Source organism: Periophthalmus magnuspinnatus, chromosome 19 (assembly GCF_009829125.3).
Source record: "Periophthalmus magnuspinnatus isolate fPerMag1 chromosome 19, fPerMag1.2.pri, whole genome shotgun sequence".
In the NCBI taxonomy this organism is placed as follows: domain Eukaryota; kingdom Metazoa; phylum Chordata; class Actinopteri; order Gobiiformes; family Gobiidae; genus Periophthalmus; species Periophthalmus magnuspinnatus.
The window spans coordinates 6,506,762-6,526,252 of NC_047144.1; the positions used below are offsets into that span (position 1 = coordinate 6,506,762).

Here is a 19,491-nt window from a genome sequence, read left to right on the forward strand (position 1 = left end):
AACATTTGAGTTCATTAGAGACACACCTGTAGATGTATTTGAAGACACACCTGAAACACACTGATTCTTTGTGTAACATCATGAGAAAGTCAAAAGAAATCAGCCAAGATATCAGGAAGAGAATTGTGGACTTGCACAAGTCTGGTTCATCCTTGATGCAATTTCCAGATGCCCAAAGGTGCCACATTCATCTGTTCAAACTATTATACGCAAGTATAAACACCATGGGAATGTCCAACCATCATAGCGCTCAGGAAGACTGTGTCATTATCCACAGTGAAATGAGTACGGTACCAACACGGGCTGAAAGGCCATTCTACCAGGAAGAAGCCATTACTCCAAAAAAAACCAAAAACATTAAAAAGCCAGTTTAGTTTGCAAATGCACACAGGGACAAAGACCTTAATTTTTGGAGACAACTAAAATTGAACTGTTTGGCCATAATGAGCATTGTTATGTTTGGAGGAAAAAGGGGGAAGTTTACAAGACTTACAATACCAGCCCAACTGTGAAATACAGGGGTGGCAGCATCATGTTGTGAGGTTGTTTTGCTGCAGGAGGGACTGGTGCACTTAAAATAAATAAAATAGATGGCATCATGAGGAAATAGTGCAGCAACATCACAAAACATGAGCCAGGAAGTTAAAGCTTGGGCGCAAATGGGTCTTTCAAATAGATAAAGCATACTGCCAAACTGGTAACAAAGTAGCTTAAGGATAACAAAGTAAATGTTTTGAAGTGGCCATCACAAAGCCCTGATCTCAGTCCTATTGAAAACGTATGGGCAGACCTGAAAAGGCAAGTGTGAGCGAAGAGGTCTACAACTTGGCTCAGTTACACCATTTCTGTCTGGAGGAATAGGCCAAAATTCCTGCCAATTATTGTGAGATGCTTGTGGAAGGATATCAAAAAGATTTGACCCAAGTCATACAGTTTAAATGTATGTACTCACTCTGCTTCACTGTTCTAAAACTGTACTCAAAAAATCATGTATGATCAGTGGTGGATGAAATACTCAATTTTGTTACTTAAGTAAAAGCACATATACAGAGGTAAAAGGTTACTGAAGTAGAGGTAAAAATATCACATGAAAAAATGCACTTCAGTAAAAGTAAGTAAAGTAAGTAAGTTAAGTGTTTACTTTAAGATTAAAAAGCCATATTATTTCACAGTAGTGGTGTTAAGTTTTTTTTTTAAGTGTTTAATGTAGTAATATTGCTTTAAAAATGATACATATTTTGGTCAACAGTAACAATACAAATCAAGTTCTTAAATTTTCTTATGAATTTTGTGTATTTACTTTTGTTTTACTCAAAGCTGAAACCTGAACTCGAAAACTAGTCAGGATGTTACCACAAACATGTTAAAAAATCACCCCTCAAATCACATGAAAAGTACTTTTTACTTTTCAGTCCAGCTCAAAAATGTAGAAAGTAGAGTAGAGTAGAAAGTACACATCTGCTCTCAAATCTAGTGAAGTAAAAGTAAAAAGCATCCCCTGTAAAATGTACAGGTACCTAAAAATTCTACTTAAGTACAGTACTTTACTACTTGTACTTGGTTACCTTCCACCACTGTGTAGGTGAATACTAGTGATGTGCCAAAGGGTTCGCGGGAGCTATGGTTTGACAGATTTAAATACCAACTTTCTCCATTCACTGTTTGAAAATCCGATAGCCCAGAGTTAATATGACGTTATTATGTATAAAACAGCACAGTGTGGACCTCGTAACTTCTGTTTCATTTATCAGTTTGTACCTAAGTTCAGTCGTCTCTTAAACTTTACTCTGAGACATGTTTACAGTCTAAACTAAATCTCGACTGTCAAGCATAGATTAGAAATGTAATCACAATACAATCCAAAATTTAACAATTCTGCACAATAAATTGGTCCGAAAAACAAATCCGCAGGTGGATAACTAAGAGGAGGAAGAGAAACACAATCAAAACAAAAAACTTAGTTGTAACTGGCTAGACCTTGAGTCAATAACAGCACTTCAAGAGACACAAAATGACCACAAGTGCGCCACAAGAGGCTGGGTTATTTCATCTAGCCTTTCATAGAACACCACTTGTGACTTAGAAATAAAATGATTGTGTTGCTAAAGAATAAAAAGGCCATTAAATAAAGTGGCAGAGCTTTTGGCTTCCCTGTTGTGAGGACGTCTGCTCCCGTTGCGCAGAACTGGAGGACGCCTAAGCCAGTACTCTAGTGACTCATCATTCATTGTGTAAGATAGGCAGGTGAAAGTGGGTTTTCGCTGTGAATTCTGGGAGGAAAATAACTGTATTTAGACTACAAAGATAGGTTAAAGTACACATGGATTGCACATTTTGGATGTTAAGTTTATAAAAGATGTTATGCAATGGCTGAAAGTGAGTTAAACTGGTCTAAAACTGACCTTAAAATAGAGTTTGTTGGAGCCAGCGCCTGGTGAACAGACATGACACTTTCACATGCAGCTTTTGCGTATAGAATTTAGTATTTAGTATTAATATTAGTGATCTTTTGACTGTCTTTAGGAGCTTGGCTAGTGCTAAAACCTATGCTAAGTTGCAGTGTTGGCTTAAATAATGCTAATGGATTTATAATATGCTACACTACAAATTTAAAATACTACTTCTGATTGAAATGATGGTATCTATCTCCTATTACAATAAAACAAACTGTGTCTCATGCAATAACACTATGACAGAATACAGTTGGAGAGCGTGTACTGCTATTTTAGACCTGGTATAGTCCTGTTTTAGACCTGGTTTAGATCTGGTTGGATTCAAAAGGCAAAATATTGGGTCGTACTTGGTGTGAATTGTTTTTACATATTTCAGTTTTGTTTTATAAAAGAAAAACACGCTTACAGTTGTTGAGCACCATTTTTGAACCATGCTTTGATTATGTGCCTTACCTGCAGGGGGCAGCGTGCAGGCCTTCCCTTGACTTTCTGTAGAGGGGCTCTTTCTAAGTGGAGGACTCCTGCCGATCAGATCAGAGGGTCCCCGGGACACGGTGGGAGACTGCGGGATGCTGGGTAACGTTCGAGACTTGGCCAGTAATGGTCTTTGTAGCTTCCTCTCCAGCGACCTGGTCAGAGAGTACAGATTATCAATTATACACCCATAATTGTCATTATCCCAATAACAAGCAGAGCCTTTTGTGCCACTGGAATGTATTATAGCTAATTCCCTCCTATCTCCACTGGTTCATTAGAGGTGGAATTCTTCTGCGTAAAAGAGCACCTTACAAACACAGCCTACTGTACGCACCGACACACACTTTAATGAGCTACAAGAGAGCAGCTCCACTGATCAATAATGGAATTATTCTCACCTCAGCATAATGAAGACTACAGCCATGTGGAGTGCAGCCAATAAAAATGCTTTTAACTGATACCCCCCACAGTGTCTTCTGGGGGAGCAGATCAATAGCACTGCCTTACAAGAGAGCCCTGATTTACATTCGACAAAATACTCCACAACAGCCAATTTACCCCATGTGTTTACACAAGAGTGCCATGTCTAACAGACTGGGAGAATCAGTGTAAACCATGTACAGAGCTCATGCCACAAATGTGTAGTTGGAGACACCAAGGCTCAAAATGAACTGTGTAACTACAGATTTGACTAAATAAACCAAAATAAGGCTGCAACTAATGATTATTTTAGTAGTCGACTAGTCAAAGATTATTTTTTTCATTAGTGGACTAGTGAAACAATATTATTCAGTGTGGCAATTCAAGAATATTTCTAAATAGTATTTTTATTAAAACACAAAATATGTATTTTTCCTGTCTCATTTTGAAATAATGATTACTATAGTAATCATGTCATGGTTATTACACCTAAGCCAACAAAAAGAGTAGGGTTGTCAAAAAGACAAAATTGAAAAGTCGAAATTGAAAATAAGACACTAATTGATACTAAATCTAGTATCAAAACTAGATAATTTTTTGAGCCGGTGTCAATACTAAAAAAGCCCAATTCACAGGACAAATGAACCTTTCCTGAATAACTTATCAATCTTGAGCTGTACCAGAACCACATAGACAAGTATATGGACCACTATGGAACCTGCCTGGACGACTGAGGGATTATACAAATATAAGGCCACGTGGGAATATATAAGAAAGTACCGTAAATTTCGGACTATAGAGCGCACCTGAATATAAGCCGCACCAGCTAAATTTGAAGAGAAAATCAATTTTGTACATATATAAGCCGCTCCTGAATATAAGCCGCAGGTTTTGATATTGTAACATGAGATATTTACACAGAAAGACGGTGCTCGGACATGCTTTTTTTAAAACTGTGCCTGAAAATTGGCACCAACACGACAACAACACGGGATGAACACATCTGCAGGTTTAGAAAATAAAACTGCGCCAACATGGAAAATCTGCTTTTATTTCCTCTGAAAACTTTTGTCGTCTTTTTACATTGACCAAGTTGGATTCATTGATGCTGAGCTTATGTGCAGTGGCTCTATTTCAGGGGTCAGCTCCGGAGCCGCATGCGGCTCTTTCAGCCTTATACTGCGGCTCTGCGTGGCTTGGGAAAATAAATTTTAAATATTTAATTGAAGTGTATTTTATTTGTGTTAGCTCTTTTTTTATTGTAGTTTAAATTGGAAGATTATTATGATCTTAAAATAAAATTATATTTTCTTATTTTTCGTTGCTCAAAATAAGCGTCACACTCACGGAACAATGTTCAAAACAAACACCGCTCACGTCTCACAGACACAGACACAGACACAGCTCACAGTCCTGCGTAAAGAGCCCTGATTTTCAGACGCTGTGCGCACAGGGGTCAGGAGCAACTTTGGCCCGTCCCTAATGACACACTAATAAGCTCGTCCGTAGATGTATCATGAAAATCCTGCTGGAAATCACCACAGAAATCTATTTGATGTAGTAGCAAGTTTATTATCTGCTCTTGTCTCCGCGATGATGTTTCACGGATAACACATCAGACACGTCGCCCAAAAGTAGAGCCACAAGAGAGTGAAAATGAGCAAAAACAAAAGTCTTTGGAGAGCTTTTAACAAAGGGGAAAAGGACAACTGAGGAGCCAGAAGAGGAGACTACGACCTCCAAGAAAAAGAAAGATAAATTTAACAGACAATACCTACTTAAAATCTGGGTTTGTCGCTACAGGTGACTCTCACGCGCAGAGTCCGCTCTGCGTAATATGCGGGAAAAGCAAATGAGGCAATGAAACCATCAAAACTGCTTTGGCACATGGAGAATAAGCACCTGGGATTAAACATTATGCCTTTAGAGTTTTTTTTTTTTTAAAGAAACTGCAGAGCAGAGTAGACATAATCACATAATCAAGCATATGTCAGAGCTCACACTGATGCAGCGGTTTGGTGAGTTGTATTTTTTTAAGCACTTAAGTTGTTTTTGCCATATTTATCTGCCACGTGTAGAAGGCTTGTCCGTGAAAATAAAACCTACATTATTCCGTTACATTATTATTATACACAGTGTTATCTTCATTTTTGATGTCAAAAAGTATTTGCGGCTCCCAGTGTTTTATTTTACGTGGAAAGTGGGTCCAAATGGCTCTTTGCGTGTTACAGGCCGACCCCTGCTCTATTTCCTTCTTTATCTTAAAAACTGCATCATATCCATTTCATGATGCGCAAAATGATCGTTCAAAATCAAAACTAGTGAATTCTTCAGAGCAGAATCTTTCCCCACGTCTGTCTCACTTTTACATTTACAGCTAGAGAGCGCCCCCCGGTGGCCGTTATCCAGTAAAATTCTATAAATAAGCCGCACTGCTGTATAGGCCGCAGGGTTCAAAGCGTGGGGAAAAAGTCGCGGCTTATAGTCCGAAATTTACGGTACTATGATTTAATGTTGAAAATCACATTCTACTGTCTAAATAAAGAGTGTTTTTTATCGTGGTATCGGAATCGGTATTGCGTATCGAGTCTTTTCCTTAGTATTAAAATGGAGCTTGAGATTTGTGTGTACTGACAGCTCTACAGGCGAGTGCAGGTGAAGCCATAGGATAACGCGATTTCTAGTTCAGTGGTATCTGCTTCATTCCCTAAAAAAGCATAAATAAGAATGCTTAATGACAGAAAAAAACATCCCAGACATGTGATGGCAAAGAGCTGTTTCAATATTACAAATGCTAATACAAACAGCCCATAACACTTGGTTTATCAGTGTATTTGAAAGCATCTTAGAGGACAGAGACAGAAGGGACAATATGACTGAGCTGTAGCATCACTTCTCCTCTCTAAAACAAATGCTGCAGGTTAGGGGCCAAAAGCAGTTTGGCAGCACAGGGATATCAGATAGTCATTGCAGACGGTTACATAACTTCAGCACAACATGACGCAAGAAATTTGCCAGAAAATGTCTTTTTGTTAAAACACTTGACAAACATGAATGTGGGGGATTTTGTGAAAAGTAGCCAAGATGTTAAAGTCAGTCAGATAAGTGGAGGAGGCTCTGACCTTCAGAGCATGTGTCAGAATTTGGAGCTTTGAAAATCATCCAGACCGACTGCAGAGCTGACCGCTGTGTCCCGCTGCTTTTGGCAAAATGTCTAATCAGCCAAAGCTGGAAATGGAACGTCGTGTGGACAGGAAGTAGATTTATACAACCCTGTTACTTTACAATTTGTCATCTGCCTCCCACACGTGTGACGCAAGACCTTACGTGTTTTTGTTACATTATCAGTGACTAATACTCTATGACGTGTACAGCGGAGAAAAGTAGCTACTACACATACTTTTACCCAACAAAGAAAAATCATATATTCATGAAATCAAATTTCTACTTTGTCATCTCTATATATACCACAGAATACAAAAACACTTTATTTTACCTGGGTGACAAGTGGGATCCAGATTAAAGCAGACCTATTATGCAATCGGCTTAAAATGGACTTTTCAGAAATTTTAAGTATTTTACAGTTGTTTCCTCTCATCATTTACACACCTGAAGTTGTATTTGGAGTGATTAGTGCATGTTTGATTAATCTTTAATCACCTATTTTCAAGACACCATATTGCTAATGCCATTTTCACTGCCACCGGCACATGCCCACTGTTTTCAACTTCGTTCTCCAATTCTATTTTTACTGAATTGGTGATACACGTAAGATGCGGTAGTGTTGCGTAGTCATTTTGGTAAAAATAATACAAATTTGCTGCTCCCTAGCATAATCTGCATCAGAGGAGCCGACAGCTACACGGCTCTTTGTTGTGATGACATTTATGCTGACGTCATTTCTTTTATTAAGTCATTTTTGATGAATAGTGTGATTTAGAATGTGCAAATTATAACATAATGATCCATGAGTGTCATAGATAATAACTATAGCAGACACTCGCAGAATCTGTGTTCTTTAAAGGTCAGGGCCAGGACACATTGTGAGTCGGCAGCAGTGGAAGAACAAGAACGATGAGAAGATTAGATGATTTTACCCTCTATAATTTCATTTATTCTAGTAGTGATATTTGGTTGAGTTTTCACTTTACTAAAAGGACATGTTTAAATAGCTGTCTTATATTATCTCATTTAACTTATAAACAATCATTTTTATCCACTCCTGCAGTACTAATCACAAATCATAAAATCGAGTGTGTAGTTTCTAACCAGCCTAAGCCCTCACCACATGCTATGACGTTAAAGAGCATTCCAGGGGGCAGCACTGAGCAAACTGTTTACGTTCTATTTGACTTACTCTGACGTTTGACAGAGGACGTATTAGCTACTTGCCCGCGGCTGCTTATCACCGGAGCTCTGAGGTAAAGAGACAGAGCCAGAACTGTCAGCACATCTTTGAAGTAAAGTACACCTGCCCGCGCTGTCAGCAAGAGAGCACTCTGCTAACACGGGGAGATAGGACATGAAACATTCTAGAAAGTCTATGGTTTAAAATGGAGCTGGGGGACAGGTCAGGATGCTATGGTAGATGTTGATGTGGTTCATGGATATCTGTGTAATTCCTAATCCTGTCCACATGAAACAAAAACACAAACTCTATGTCTTTTCTGTCTGAAGCTCCAGAAAGTGATGCAATTATTGACATTGCCCTATATAAAAATCAAAGTTTCAGTACCAGTTCTCAATGTCATCCACCATTGAGCTGAACAGGCTACGTCATCACACTCAGACAGAATACCAATATGTATTTTATGATGTTTGGGTTCACCATTCAATTTTGTCCAATGATATGATGTCATTGCAGCCAAACAGTCTACACAAAATGATTGTTTGTCACTGGAGGTTGACAAGAATTCAATACATGTCCAATACCTTTCAGACAAAAGACACTGGGGTATTGGCAGTGAGTTAAGAGAAGTTAATCTGTTAAGTTGTTTATTTTCTACTGCAAAGTACTATAAGAGGTTGTTGAAGGCGTCAAAGAGGTGTCGAGTTTAACTATTCAATATAACTGTAATAACTTCTAACTAATGATAATGACAACATTAGAATCAAAAAGGTGGACTGTGTAAGTTTTCTGTTGGGGGGGCCTCTTCCTGCACAAAAAAATCACAATATGGTATTAAAGAAATGTATCTAGAATTTATTTTAAAAAATGAAAACACATATTTTTATGGCGAGCAGGTTTGTATTTCCACAAAACTAATTTAGTCTGGTAGTGTCAGCTGCTTGTTTCCATGGAGATCTATAACTTTAATATTATACTGTGTTCAAAAGTAAAATGAAGAACCTTGTTTTCTGGCTGGTTGTCACACGCATATGTCAAGATATCATTCAATATATGAACAATATGTTTTAGTGCTACATATTTATTGTGTGTACAATTTCTTTGCAAGAGTGGGGAGATTTTTGTTATTTTTATGTAGGACGGTGAGATTTGAGCTGTAGAGAGTAGAAAAAAATGACTTCTATGGCTGATTATTAGTTCATTCTGATATTCATTTGTTGCACCTCAAACCTTCTAATGATGCAGTATATTTAAAAATAGTTTTACTGGGTCTATCCTGCTTTGTGTAAGTGCTATAGTGTAGTTTCAACGTTTATGGCAATATTTTCTGTAGCTATATATCAAGCTCTGAGTGTCTGGTCTGCACATACACAGTATACTCTGTCCACAGTCCTCCGACAAAGTTATGGACCAACTCCACGGTCCACGTGATCTACATCCAGACTAATGCCTAATTACCCTTGTGGAGGAGAAAAAAAAGCTGTATAACTGATGTGACGTGAGCTAAAGCGCGATCTTATTTAGCACAGTAATTATCTGCTCCTGCTTTAGAATAAATGGTCAGTTTGATCTTAAATGAAGACTTTTATTTCACAAACTCGTGTTCTCTGCACATGCTCTTCTTGAGCTCCTCAGGGCCTGCAGACCTGCAGCCATGAGATGAAATTCATCCAGTGAGTGAGGGTCTGTGTCCTTCGTCGGAGATGATTCAGCGGCGGGGGAACCGGAGCTGAATGATGTGGTAACAGCCTCATAAACTCATAAACAGTTATGTAAAAAAAATAAATATTTGTCTCTCCCTAGAAAACCAGGTACATTTTACCACATCTTTTTCAATTTTTTTTCAACTGAATAACTCCAAACATGTGTCCAACATCGGTGTCTGTTCCACACGGGCTCTGTATTGGCTCAGGGCTCCCGCCTGAGGAGCTCATCCACAAATACAAGTCCAAATCTCAGTCTGGCCGTGAATGACACCCAGGTAGCCGTCACCCTGGTAAACAAGGCGCGCTGCAGCCCAATCGCAGGCCCTCATGGGTACATAATCATGACCGCACACTGGGAAGAACAGCCGGCCAACCCAGTCCGCCGCTTGGACCAGACGCATCCCGCAGACCTGTTGCTATAGCGACTTTGACAAAACAGGACAAGACAAGCGATCGGAATTTTCACAAACAACATCTTATCCACAGTGGTAAGCAGACACTGGGGCCAGACTGTTGTTCAAACATTCTGTGACGACTATTGAGCCACGGCTGAGCTGATGTGATCTTGGGATGATATTGGGAGAAGGTTAAATGAAGGTTATTGTTGCTAACATCCTTAGCATCAATAATAATCAAATAATCAGGGATGGAGAGTAACTGATTACAGTTACAAATACTTTTATTACTCTGAGTAGATTTTTCAAGTAATTGTACTTTTTTGCAGATTTTTTAACCTGTACTTATACTTGAGTATATTTTCTAGCCATGTAAATGCATTTATTTGAAATTTTAGGAGTACATTTCAAATCCCAATTGTGCACAGCTGTCTCTGCTCCCCCTTTTACCTACAAACACATAACAGCAGTGCACTGCAGAACGATTGGCCCAAACTCAGAGAATATACCAAGTTTTGTATAAAAGGCAAATAAAAAAAAAAAAAAATCCAACTAAAATTGTATAATAACTAGTAACTGGAGTAATATTTATCATGTGTACTTTATACTTTTACTTAAGTATAATTTGGTATCATTACCTGTAATCAAGTACATTGTGTACATTGTGGTAGTGGTTTAAGCCTTTGACAAGTTTATCCTCTTCTTGTGTCACTGTTCAGTGAGTGATCAGTATCATCTTTATTGTGAATTTGGTCTTCCATCTTTTAGAGTCATGTGTAAAAAATAGACAGTGATACATTTTTTTTGTCTGTCACAGGGAGTGGTCTGACACTGCAGGTTATGATAGGTCAACAATGAAAAGTAAATCACTAACTAAGCTCAAGTGATTTACTTTTCATTGTTAACCTGCAGTTTATAAGTTAAATCTCTGTTATGTTTACAGCACTTTGCATAAAATTGATATTGTTATGCCTTCGTTTTGTGAGGGTAAATTGAGTCTAGAAGAATGACAGGGATGGACAAAATGTTAAATGTTTTCATGTTTCTGTTCTGTACCATTCACTGCCTGAGCTCCAAGGACTTGTGGCACCTCGGCTTTTGGCTCCTGGCTGTGGGCTGAAACACAATTGATTCCCTGTGCTGTGGAAATATAGAGCAAGAGCTGTACCGCAATTTGTATTACTGGCCTACTTTTACTACCAGAAGTAGCACAGAACATTTTCTGCTACTGAAGACTACCTGAAGACTGTGCAAAAATAGTTTAAACATGCACTGTGTAAGTTGTTTTTTTTTCTTTTTTCTGATAGAGGGCATATGCCTCCTTCTTATCTCCTTGATAATGTCAGTGCTCTGCATGGAATGATCCACATTATGGCATAAAACTTATCATTACTGATGAAGACAAGCAGGGGCCAGGTTACAGGTCAGATCTGTGGACCTGGATGACCCAGGGATTACATAGATATAAAGCCACATGATAAAAGGAAGCTATAAACCCTTTTGACTCCCGTGTCCGCTTTAATATGTTTTGTCCACCTGTGTCACAACAACCTTTAAAAAGACTTGTGCAGGTTTTTTATAGTGAACCCAGACATTTCTCATTCTTGTAGCATAAATAAGTTTGGTCTAAATACAGATGTTTTTCCACAGCGTTGCATAATAGCGACTAATGCTGAGTTGTTGAATGCGGCGGCAGTGAAGAGCGCTATCCAAGGTGCTGATACACAAAAGCACAGTTTCTCAGCGCTCCACACACACACTTGAGTGAGTTAGCCTTTTCAAATGTGAGTAATACAGACTAATGAAGCTCATACACCATTGGATTTCCAGCGTAACAGCGTGTTATTGATGCTAATATATGCATCATTTATAGACTTAAGCTCCACTTAAACACCAATTCAGAGCATTAGCCATTCACTAATTGCATTCCCATAGCACAGGGATCTTGGGAGGAAATTGTTGTGGCACTATTTTTGCGAAGCAGCTCAATGGTTAAAGTGCATGTGGCAGGTTTTCATGTTTTTATAGTTATTACTTGGTTTGGTGGGATAGTACTTCTGGTAAGTAAGTGACAGTTTCTGGGAAAAATATTGAGACAAAGAACAAATAGTGGTGTGATCTAAAACTGAACACCAAACATAAAAATTTCATCCAAAAGTCATTTCCAATTTATGTGCACGGAACGCATTTTTCTGGCTGAGACTAATAAAATAAAAGGTATTGACATTTATTTTTATTATTGGTGCTATGGTTGCTAGGTAACAGTTATGGAATTACGTCTACGTATGTCATATCTGCTACACCCAGGAAGTCAAATCATAAACTTCACCTACACCATGAACTGTTCAGTCAATACATATTTTTAACGTGTTGTAATTGTGACATCAACCTGGGACCACATCTGGAAACTAGGGTTTTTGCTAAAGCGTGGTATAGAAACTAGAGAAGATTTGTTGTCAAATTAAGTCTTACATATAATGATGTTAACTTTTAGTGAAATGAATAGTCTAACCTGTCATTGTATTTTAAAAAGAGACCTGATATGTCAAGTTGGACAGCTTTGACTCAGTTCTTCGGCTCAGATTAACCCCTGTCTATATCAGTCAGACTTTAAGTGGGTACAATTGGACGTCAGCCTGGAGTGATTGAACGGAGCTGCTTTTAGAAGCTTAAGTGACAGGAGCAGACAGGAGAGACCAGAGGTTTTAACCCTGCACAAATGACATTTACAACTTCATTACCAGGGCCCCCGTATAGTGACTTGTGGATGCTGATTATATGTCAACTCGACTAAGGTCGGCCCTGCCCTAAAATGAGCCCTTCTTCAGTTGAAGCTGTTATTTGAAGCTGCTTTCCGCTCCAAGGATAGATGGAAGAAGTGATAAAGGAGCGTGGGATGGGATCACTTGTGAGAAAAGGAGTGGGAGAGACAAAAGCTGTTGGGACCAGAGAGAGGCCTGGTTTGGTAAAAGGCAGGAACACAGGAGTGGTTCACTGGCACATGTCCGCCCACCACACGATTTCTGCTGCACTGAATGATGCCAGGGTCAGAGGCTGTTATTTTAGTCTAGACGAGAGTGTGCTGCTAATTTAGACACAACACATTCACAAGAGACGTATGCTTTTCATTTTCATGACAATGATTAAGCAGGGTTTTTGTTCAAAGAAGACTGATAAAAAGCAAAGCCAGAGAACAAAATAGGAAGGTGTCCTTCATGTAGACCTTGGGGTCTCCTTTCATTATTGGTTTAATGAGTTATTCAACACCCCTCCTTGAACCGCTATCTTAACACGGTACAGAGCTTTGAGCACCCGAATGATACTAGGAGTTGTGTTGTCGGGGGCTTCATGCCCCTGGTAGGGTCACCCATGGCAAACAAGTCCAAGGTGATAGGTCAGACCAAGAATCTCTTTATGATGAGCACCACATCAAGGCCAGTTACAGAGCCTGGATTAGTGACACTAGGGCTCCACCCCTATAGCCAGGCCTGGGGTGGGTGCCCGACGGTGAGAGTCCCCCACGGGCACAGCCCAAAGGAGCGACATAGGGTGATCCTCCCGTGGACCCACCACCCACAGGAGGATCCCAAAGGAGCTGGTGCAGAAAGATCTGGGTGCCAGTCGAAGGTGGACTGGCGTCTCGACGACCGGATCTCCAGACACAGAAACTGGCTCTGGGGACATGGAATGTCACCTCGCTGGGGGGAACGAGCCTGACTTGTTGGCCTCTCCTCCACGCATATCTTGAGCTCTGGAACCAGCTCCTTGAGAGGGGTTGAACTCCCACAGGGAGTACCCAGACTTCTTGAGGTGTCTGGAAGGGGTACTGAACAGGCCGAAGTCACTGAGGAGATAAGCTAAGCAGTACCTCAAACCTGCTTCCACTGCATGTTGGACTCCACCGGGGCTGCCCTTTGTCACGGTTCACTGTTTATTATATTTAAGGAGAGAATTTCTAGGCGCAGTGAGGGACTGCAGTGGGTCCAGTTTGGGGACAACAGGATCTCATCGCTGCTGTTTGCAGATGATGTTGTCCTGATGGCTTCATCAAGCCAGGACCTATAATAAGGGCTGGGGCAGTTTGCAGCCAAGAGTGAAGCGGCTGGGAAGAAAATCCTCCAAACAGTCCTTGATACTTGGAGGAGTTCAAGTATCTTGCTGTTCATGTGTGAGGGGAGGATGGAGTGGGAGATTGGCAGGCGGATCCGTGCAGCATCTGCGGTGATGCAGTCATTGTATGGGACTATTGTGGTAAAGAAGGAACTGAGTCTAAAGGCAAAGCTCTCAATATTTCAGTCAGTCTACATTGCTGCCCTCACCTATGGTCATGCATTTGGGTAATGACTGAAAGAACAAGCTCGCAGATACAAGCAGTGAAAAATTGTATTGATTTTGTCAAATTATTGTTAATTGTTGGTTCACTACTATATATAGACAAATACATGCACATCCAAGACTGTTGAGCCGGTCTGAGGAAGGGCTCTGACCTGAAATGTCACATGTGCTGTTTTTGGTCCAAAGAACTGCTGTGTGGATCTAATTTCACTCAGGTCACACTGGTTTGGTTTATCGGATATGGCAATACAAATTAAGTATTTAGATATAAATATTTTGGCCATTTTGACAATACATGTGTTGATTTTTGTGTAATTGTGTCATTGAGAAGCTGAAAAGTATCTTACCTTTTTATAGTGGCCATGTGTATACACTACTGAGTGCGTCTTTCCGATATTTGTATTAGGAATATCTGCATTCAGATTTCATAGATCTCATTTTATTTCTATTTTTAAAACCTTTTTAAACTGCCATTTATTATTACAACCATTTGAAGTGATTCACACAGACTATAAATGACTCAACTCAACCACAGAAAAAACTAATCATTATATTCCTAACCTCTCCATTTCCTCCTCTACCCTCTGTACGATTGACTGCACCGTTGGGATTTCTGTCTATAGACTCCTGTGTGCTCCTGTGTGAGTGAGGCAGTGTAGTAGCAATGTGCCTGACATCCCCAGCACCCTTGCGATTACCATGTAGAGTGGCATCCAACAGCATCCACCAGCACCGCTAACCCCTGGAAGCAGTATACACAAGTACTGGCAGAACTGACCTTTGGAATACCATCACAGCAGGACTACAGTGATATATCAACAAAAAAGATACTGCAATACCATTTAAAATGACTGAATTCAAAATGTACTTGTATTTGCAGGTCATAATACAAAAAATAGACAATGATAGGAACAAAATTACGTTAATTTTAAGGGTACTACAAAAAAAAGTGAATATTTTGAGGTTATAAAACATTTCCTTGTCTATAATGCTATGCTGTGTAAATTGAAAACCAGTGTTACCTGGATACTGCATAATTTGAAATACTTTTAATAATTTTGTGTTATTTTTCTGGCTTTTCTGGCTTATTTGTGGACTAGGGTTGCCAAAACTATTAATTTGCATATAAAAATGACTTTCTATTTCTAAAAAAGAAGCGTTTTTATCTTGATTGTGATAACATAATCAGCACTGAATGTTAAGTGAATTCCTCGAAATCAAGTTTTAAATTTTAGTATCGTGACATCACCTGTATGGATGTGAACCAATGAACACGTGTACGCTCAAAATCATACCATATCCTGACAGCTGACCATTTGGAACATCTCTATACATTGTGTCTACTCTCTGCTGTTTTGATCCACAGTCATAAAAAACACACTGAACGACGACGACGATGATGATGAGATGAAGGTTTGTGTTTACAGACAGTTCACCTGGCTTCGGCGACAGTGCAGCAGTAACTCCCGCTCCGCCGTGAGCTCCTGCCCACCCTCAGCTCCTCACGAGACTTGCGCCGATTAAAGTAGTCAGTGAGTTTCCCAAAACTTGACATTGTCTCTCTCAAGATTCTTCCAAAATCTCCTCCTTGGACTCCTTGGCGTCTTCTCCTTCTCCTTCCGTCCTTTGCAGTATCAGCCGAAGGTCCGAGTCTTGCTGCGTTCCCTCATCTTCACCTCAAAACAGCTCTTCGCCGTCTTCGCTGTGCTCTCTTAAAATAGTAACAAATTGTAAGTGGCTGGCAATGGCTTCGGATGGAGTGATGCCCCCGCAGAGATGCACGGGAGTGAAAGAGAGAAAGAGAGAGCAAAAGAGAGAGTGAAAGAGGGGGAGACAGGAGGATGGCAGCGTCTCCACACCAGTTCTTCTCGTGTTTTGGAGAGCGCTGCGAGCTACTGGGAGGATATGAGGCGCTCCAGCCCACCCCCTCCTTTCTATTCTCTCTCTGCATGTGCGTCGGACTCACTGCTGCCTCTGCTACTGCTGTTGCTATTGTCTCACTGTGTGTCTGTCTCGTAGACGGATTTTTTAAAAACCGAAACCAGGTGCGACCCTGTCTGCAAAAACTACGATCCCGGCAAATTTCACCTTGAAGGTCCTATATTACACAAAATAGATTCTTATGAGCTTTAAATCATGTTAAGACTGTCGTTACCTCCTCAAAAACATACCTGGAGTTGTGTTTTGTTTCATTCACACATCTCCGAGCAGCATTTTATCATTAGTCTGGCAACATCTCTATTGTTCCGTTCCACCTCGTGATGTCATGTAGTGGCAATTGTCAAGTTAACAGCTACATTTTACGTTTTATTCAGTCGAGATGTGCAATTCCAGGGCTGAAATGATCAAAATAATTCTAGTGAAGGTGTATGGAGTTTAAAAACACAGTGTTTTCCATGTGAGAGAAGAACTCAGCCTAAATATGCATGGTTTGTGCGTTGAACATGTGTGAATGAAGCGTTTTATTGACGAGGAAACAATATTATAACATAGATCAGAAAATACAAGCAGTGCGGGCCCTTTAACTGCACCTGGTGATCAATTACCCCCCCCCCCCCCGAAAAGGCACGGTTTGATGTGTAGAGATTAGATGGGCGTCAAAAGCGCGTTCCTCTTGTTAGTTTACAGAGGACACAAGGAGGAGTGGTGAGGAGGGAGGGCGCGTTCCGAGGGGCTAATTAGACACCCACACGAGCAGACATTCCTCCGTCTATACCGCCGTTCCAGTCGCTTCAAAAAATCTTTCCTGTTCTTTGCGTTTCGCTCCACATACCTGATTTCATCTCGGTATAAAATGACTTTCTGGTAGCTTTTTTATCAGGTTTCGTCTACAGTTTGCAGATACAGCGTGAGCCTATACATTAAATATAGCTTCTACTACCCAAGTAACCCGCTAACTATCATTTTGACATTCAATTACTCGGATGGGTCAACAGGTCGACAAGCGAGCAGGGAGGTCACAGTTGACTTGATTGGTCAAATAGATGGTACAAATTAACACAACAAAGGAGGTTATGGGTTTACCAGCCTAAATAATGATGATGGCCGAAAGAAAAAAAAGGAAAAACTAGACTATATGCTATGTTTGCACAATTGAAAACACATTTTGCAATTGTTCTATGCAGTAACCTGTTCACTGATTCATTTTATTTGTAAGATTTGTTTGAAGCAAGCAGCAGATTTTCATTTATGTGTTGTTTTTTTTCAGAAGAATCACTATTGAACTTGTTTTAAGTGTAAGAGTAGTAAGATGAATAAGTAAGTAGTAAGATGTGGGCGGAGATAGGGGGTAGGTAAAAACAGATCTGCACACACAAGCCTCAAAAGTAGCACTGAATTCAACTTAGTGTAAGAAGGAACGCTGGGAAAGCTCATAAATGGCAAAAACGAAAAAGGCAATGAGACTAAAGTTAAAATAAATATATTCACACGATGGCACCTGTATCGCGGAAACAAATACATAGTCAATTAGTACAGAAGACAGAGGAACAACAGTTAAAATGAGCAGATATTTAGTCACGTTTAAGCATCGACAACTTTAACTTCCACTGTTCCTTCGCAGTTATACTCTGATAAATGATTCAAATTGCAAACAAGACTTAACAGAACTTGCTCCGAGTCTGTGGACCATGACCCAGGTTGATATTGCTCCTCAATACTTCTCCTCCTCTATATGTGCTGGTCTGTGATCCCCCGTTCAGCCTAATGTGGTGTGAAAGCTGTGTTAGCTTTGGAGGTTTTGTGCTAAACTGTTGAGCTCATCGATTGACTGCCTCTGCTGCCTCCCTCCATTGCTCTCTAAATTATCCTCATTCTCTTCTTTTGCAGTGATTTTGTCCTCTTGCCTGCACTATTGTTGTTTTGGATAGTCTGGATAGCTTGGGATCCAGCAGAGAAACACATATTGTGAAATGTTTATAAGAACCTCAATAGACCCCATTTTGACCCAATATTACCTCCGGGAATTTGTGTAATTTCTAAGCAAAAAAAAGTGTTATGATTAGAGTGTTTCATCCATCCCCAAGAAGACAAGCCAATGCCAAGTTACAGGTCAGAACTGTGGAATGGAGGCAACCCCATTCAACAGTAACAATGCATTTTTTCAAGGGATTTTACTAATAAAGAAGTGTAACTGAATAAATGCAAGAAAGACGAGTTTCTGTGCTATTCTGTGGAGCACCCCTCACCAGAAAAGTTACATAGTGTACCTTTAATTCAGCAGCAATTGTAAAGTGTGAGGGACAAAAATGGTGCAAGTTGAAGGGTGAGACGAGTTTTTCGATAGGAAGTGACTTATTTAGGTTGAAATGCAGTTTAGAGGATTTGAAGAGCGCAGCCAATTTTGAAAAGGGCTCCAGTTGCACTTTAAGCTGACCAAGTCTTCAGAGGATATTTCTCAATATAGTGCGACAGAGGAGAGGGTCCAGTCTTTTTTGCCTTGATGGTTTGTGCTTCAAATGGGTTTGGTTGATGAATAAACCATTGCTCACTGTCACAGACTATACTGGACTAACACAAAAACATCAGTCCATTTGTTGAAGGTCAAGTGGAGGTCATCTTTTGACACACAGAAATGCAAGGTTATTTGCAAATGTATTATTGTATGTATTGCAAATCCCCTGTATTATAAAAGCAGCTAATGTTATTCAGGCCATCTTACATCACACAGGTGGTCAGTGGGTACATTTACATTGAAAATCAGATAAGCAGAATAATTAACACTAGATCTAACAATAGATCGGATTTTTGGTGCGTGCACAAAAGAAATCTGATCATCAAAAACACCAGTGATGTGCGATTTTTAGAGTAACGTGTTGTATTTGGAAGAAAAAGTACAATGCATTTTAGAATAACTCCTGAAAGCTACCACCTATATTTTTATTTGATGAAACCTCTCCCTCCTCACCTGTGCCCTCTGCTCTTCTTCTGTCAGGACAAAGCTGTTACACACAGACAGAAATAACATAGATAGCATCTAATGGTGATACGTGAGAATAGACTAATAAAAACTGATCCTGGGCGCACTTCCAGCTTCGTCAACTCTGGCTCCAGTTCACTTTACATTTGAAATCTGTCATCCCTCTCTTTGTAACTGCTGCAGTGAGCCTTGTTATTCTGACCTTAAAATGTTCGCATTAACCCGCTTTACATCATCCTAGTGTTTTTATTTCGCTATTGTGTCTGTAAATCAAGATATGAACATCAATAACAGACAAATCAGGCGTCTTCTATCTCCGAAGTCACTCCTGCTAGCGTTAGCAACAGGTTTGATTGACAGCGTGCCCACTCCCTGCTAAACCAGAGGTGAAGGGGCGTTACTTTCAACGGTCTCGCTCCAGATTGGCTGTTTGGTTGCT

The 19,491-nt window shown here is 40.0% G+C and overlaps 1 protein-coding gene across 2 annotated transcripts in view; it reads right to left on the bottom strand.

Moving 5' to 3' along the window:
- The window catches only part of LOC117387214 (ankyrin repeat and fibronectin type-III domain-containing protein 1), a 123,637-nt gene that overhangs the window by 82,476 nt on the left and 21,670 nt on the right, over positions 1-19,491 (bottom strand). For both annotated transcript variants that reach the window (XM_033984659.2, XM_055229372.1), the window contains exon 3: positions 2,907-3,082. In XM_033984659.2, the coding sequence (XP_033840550.1) occupies positions 2,907-3,082 (176 nt within the window). The remainder of the gene's footprint in view (positions 1-2,906; positions 3,083-19,491) is intronic.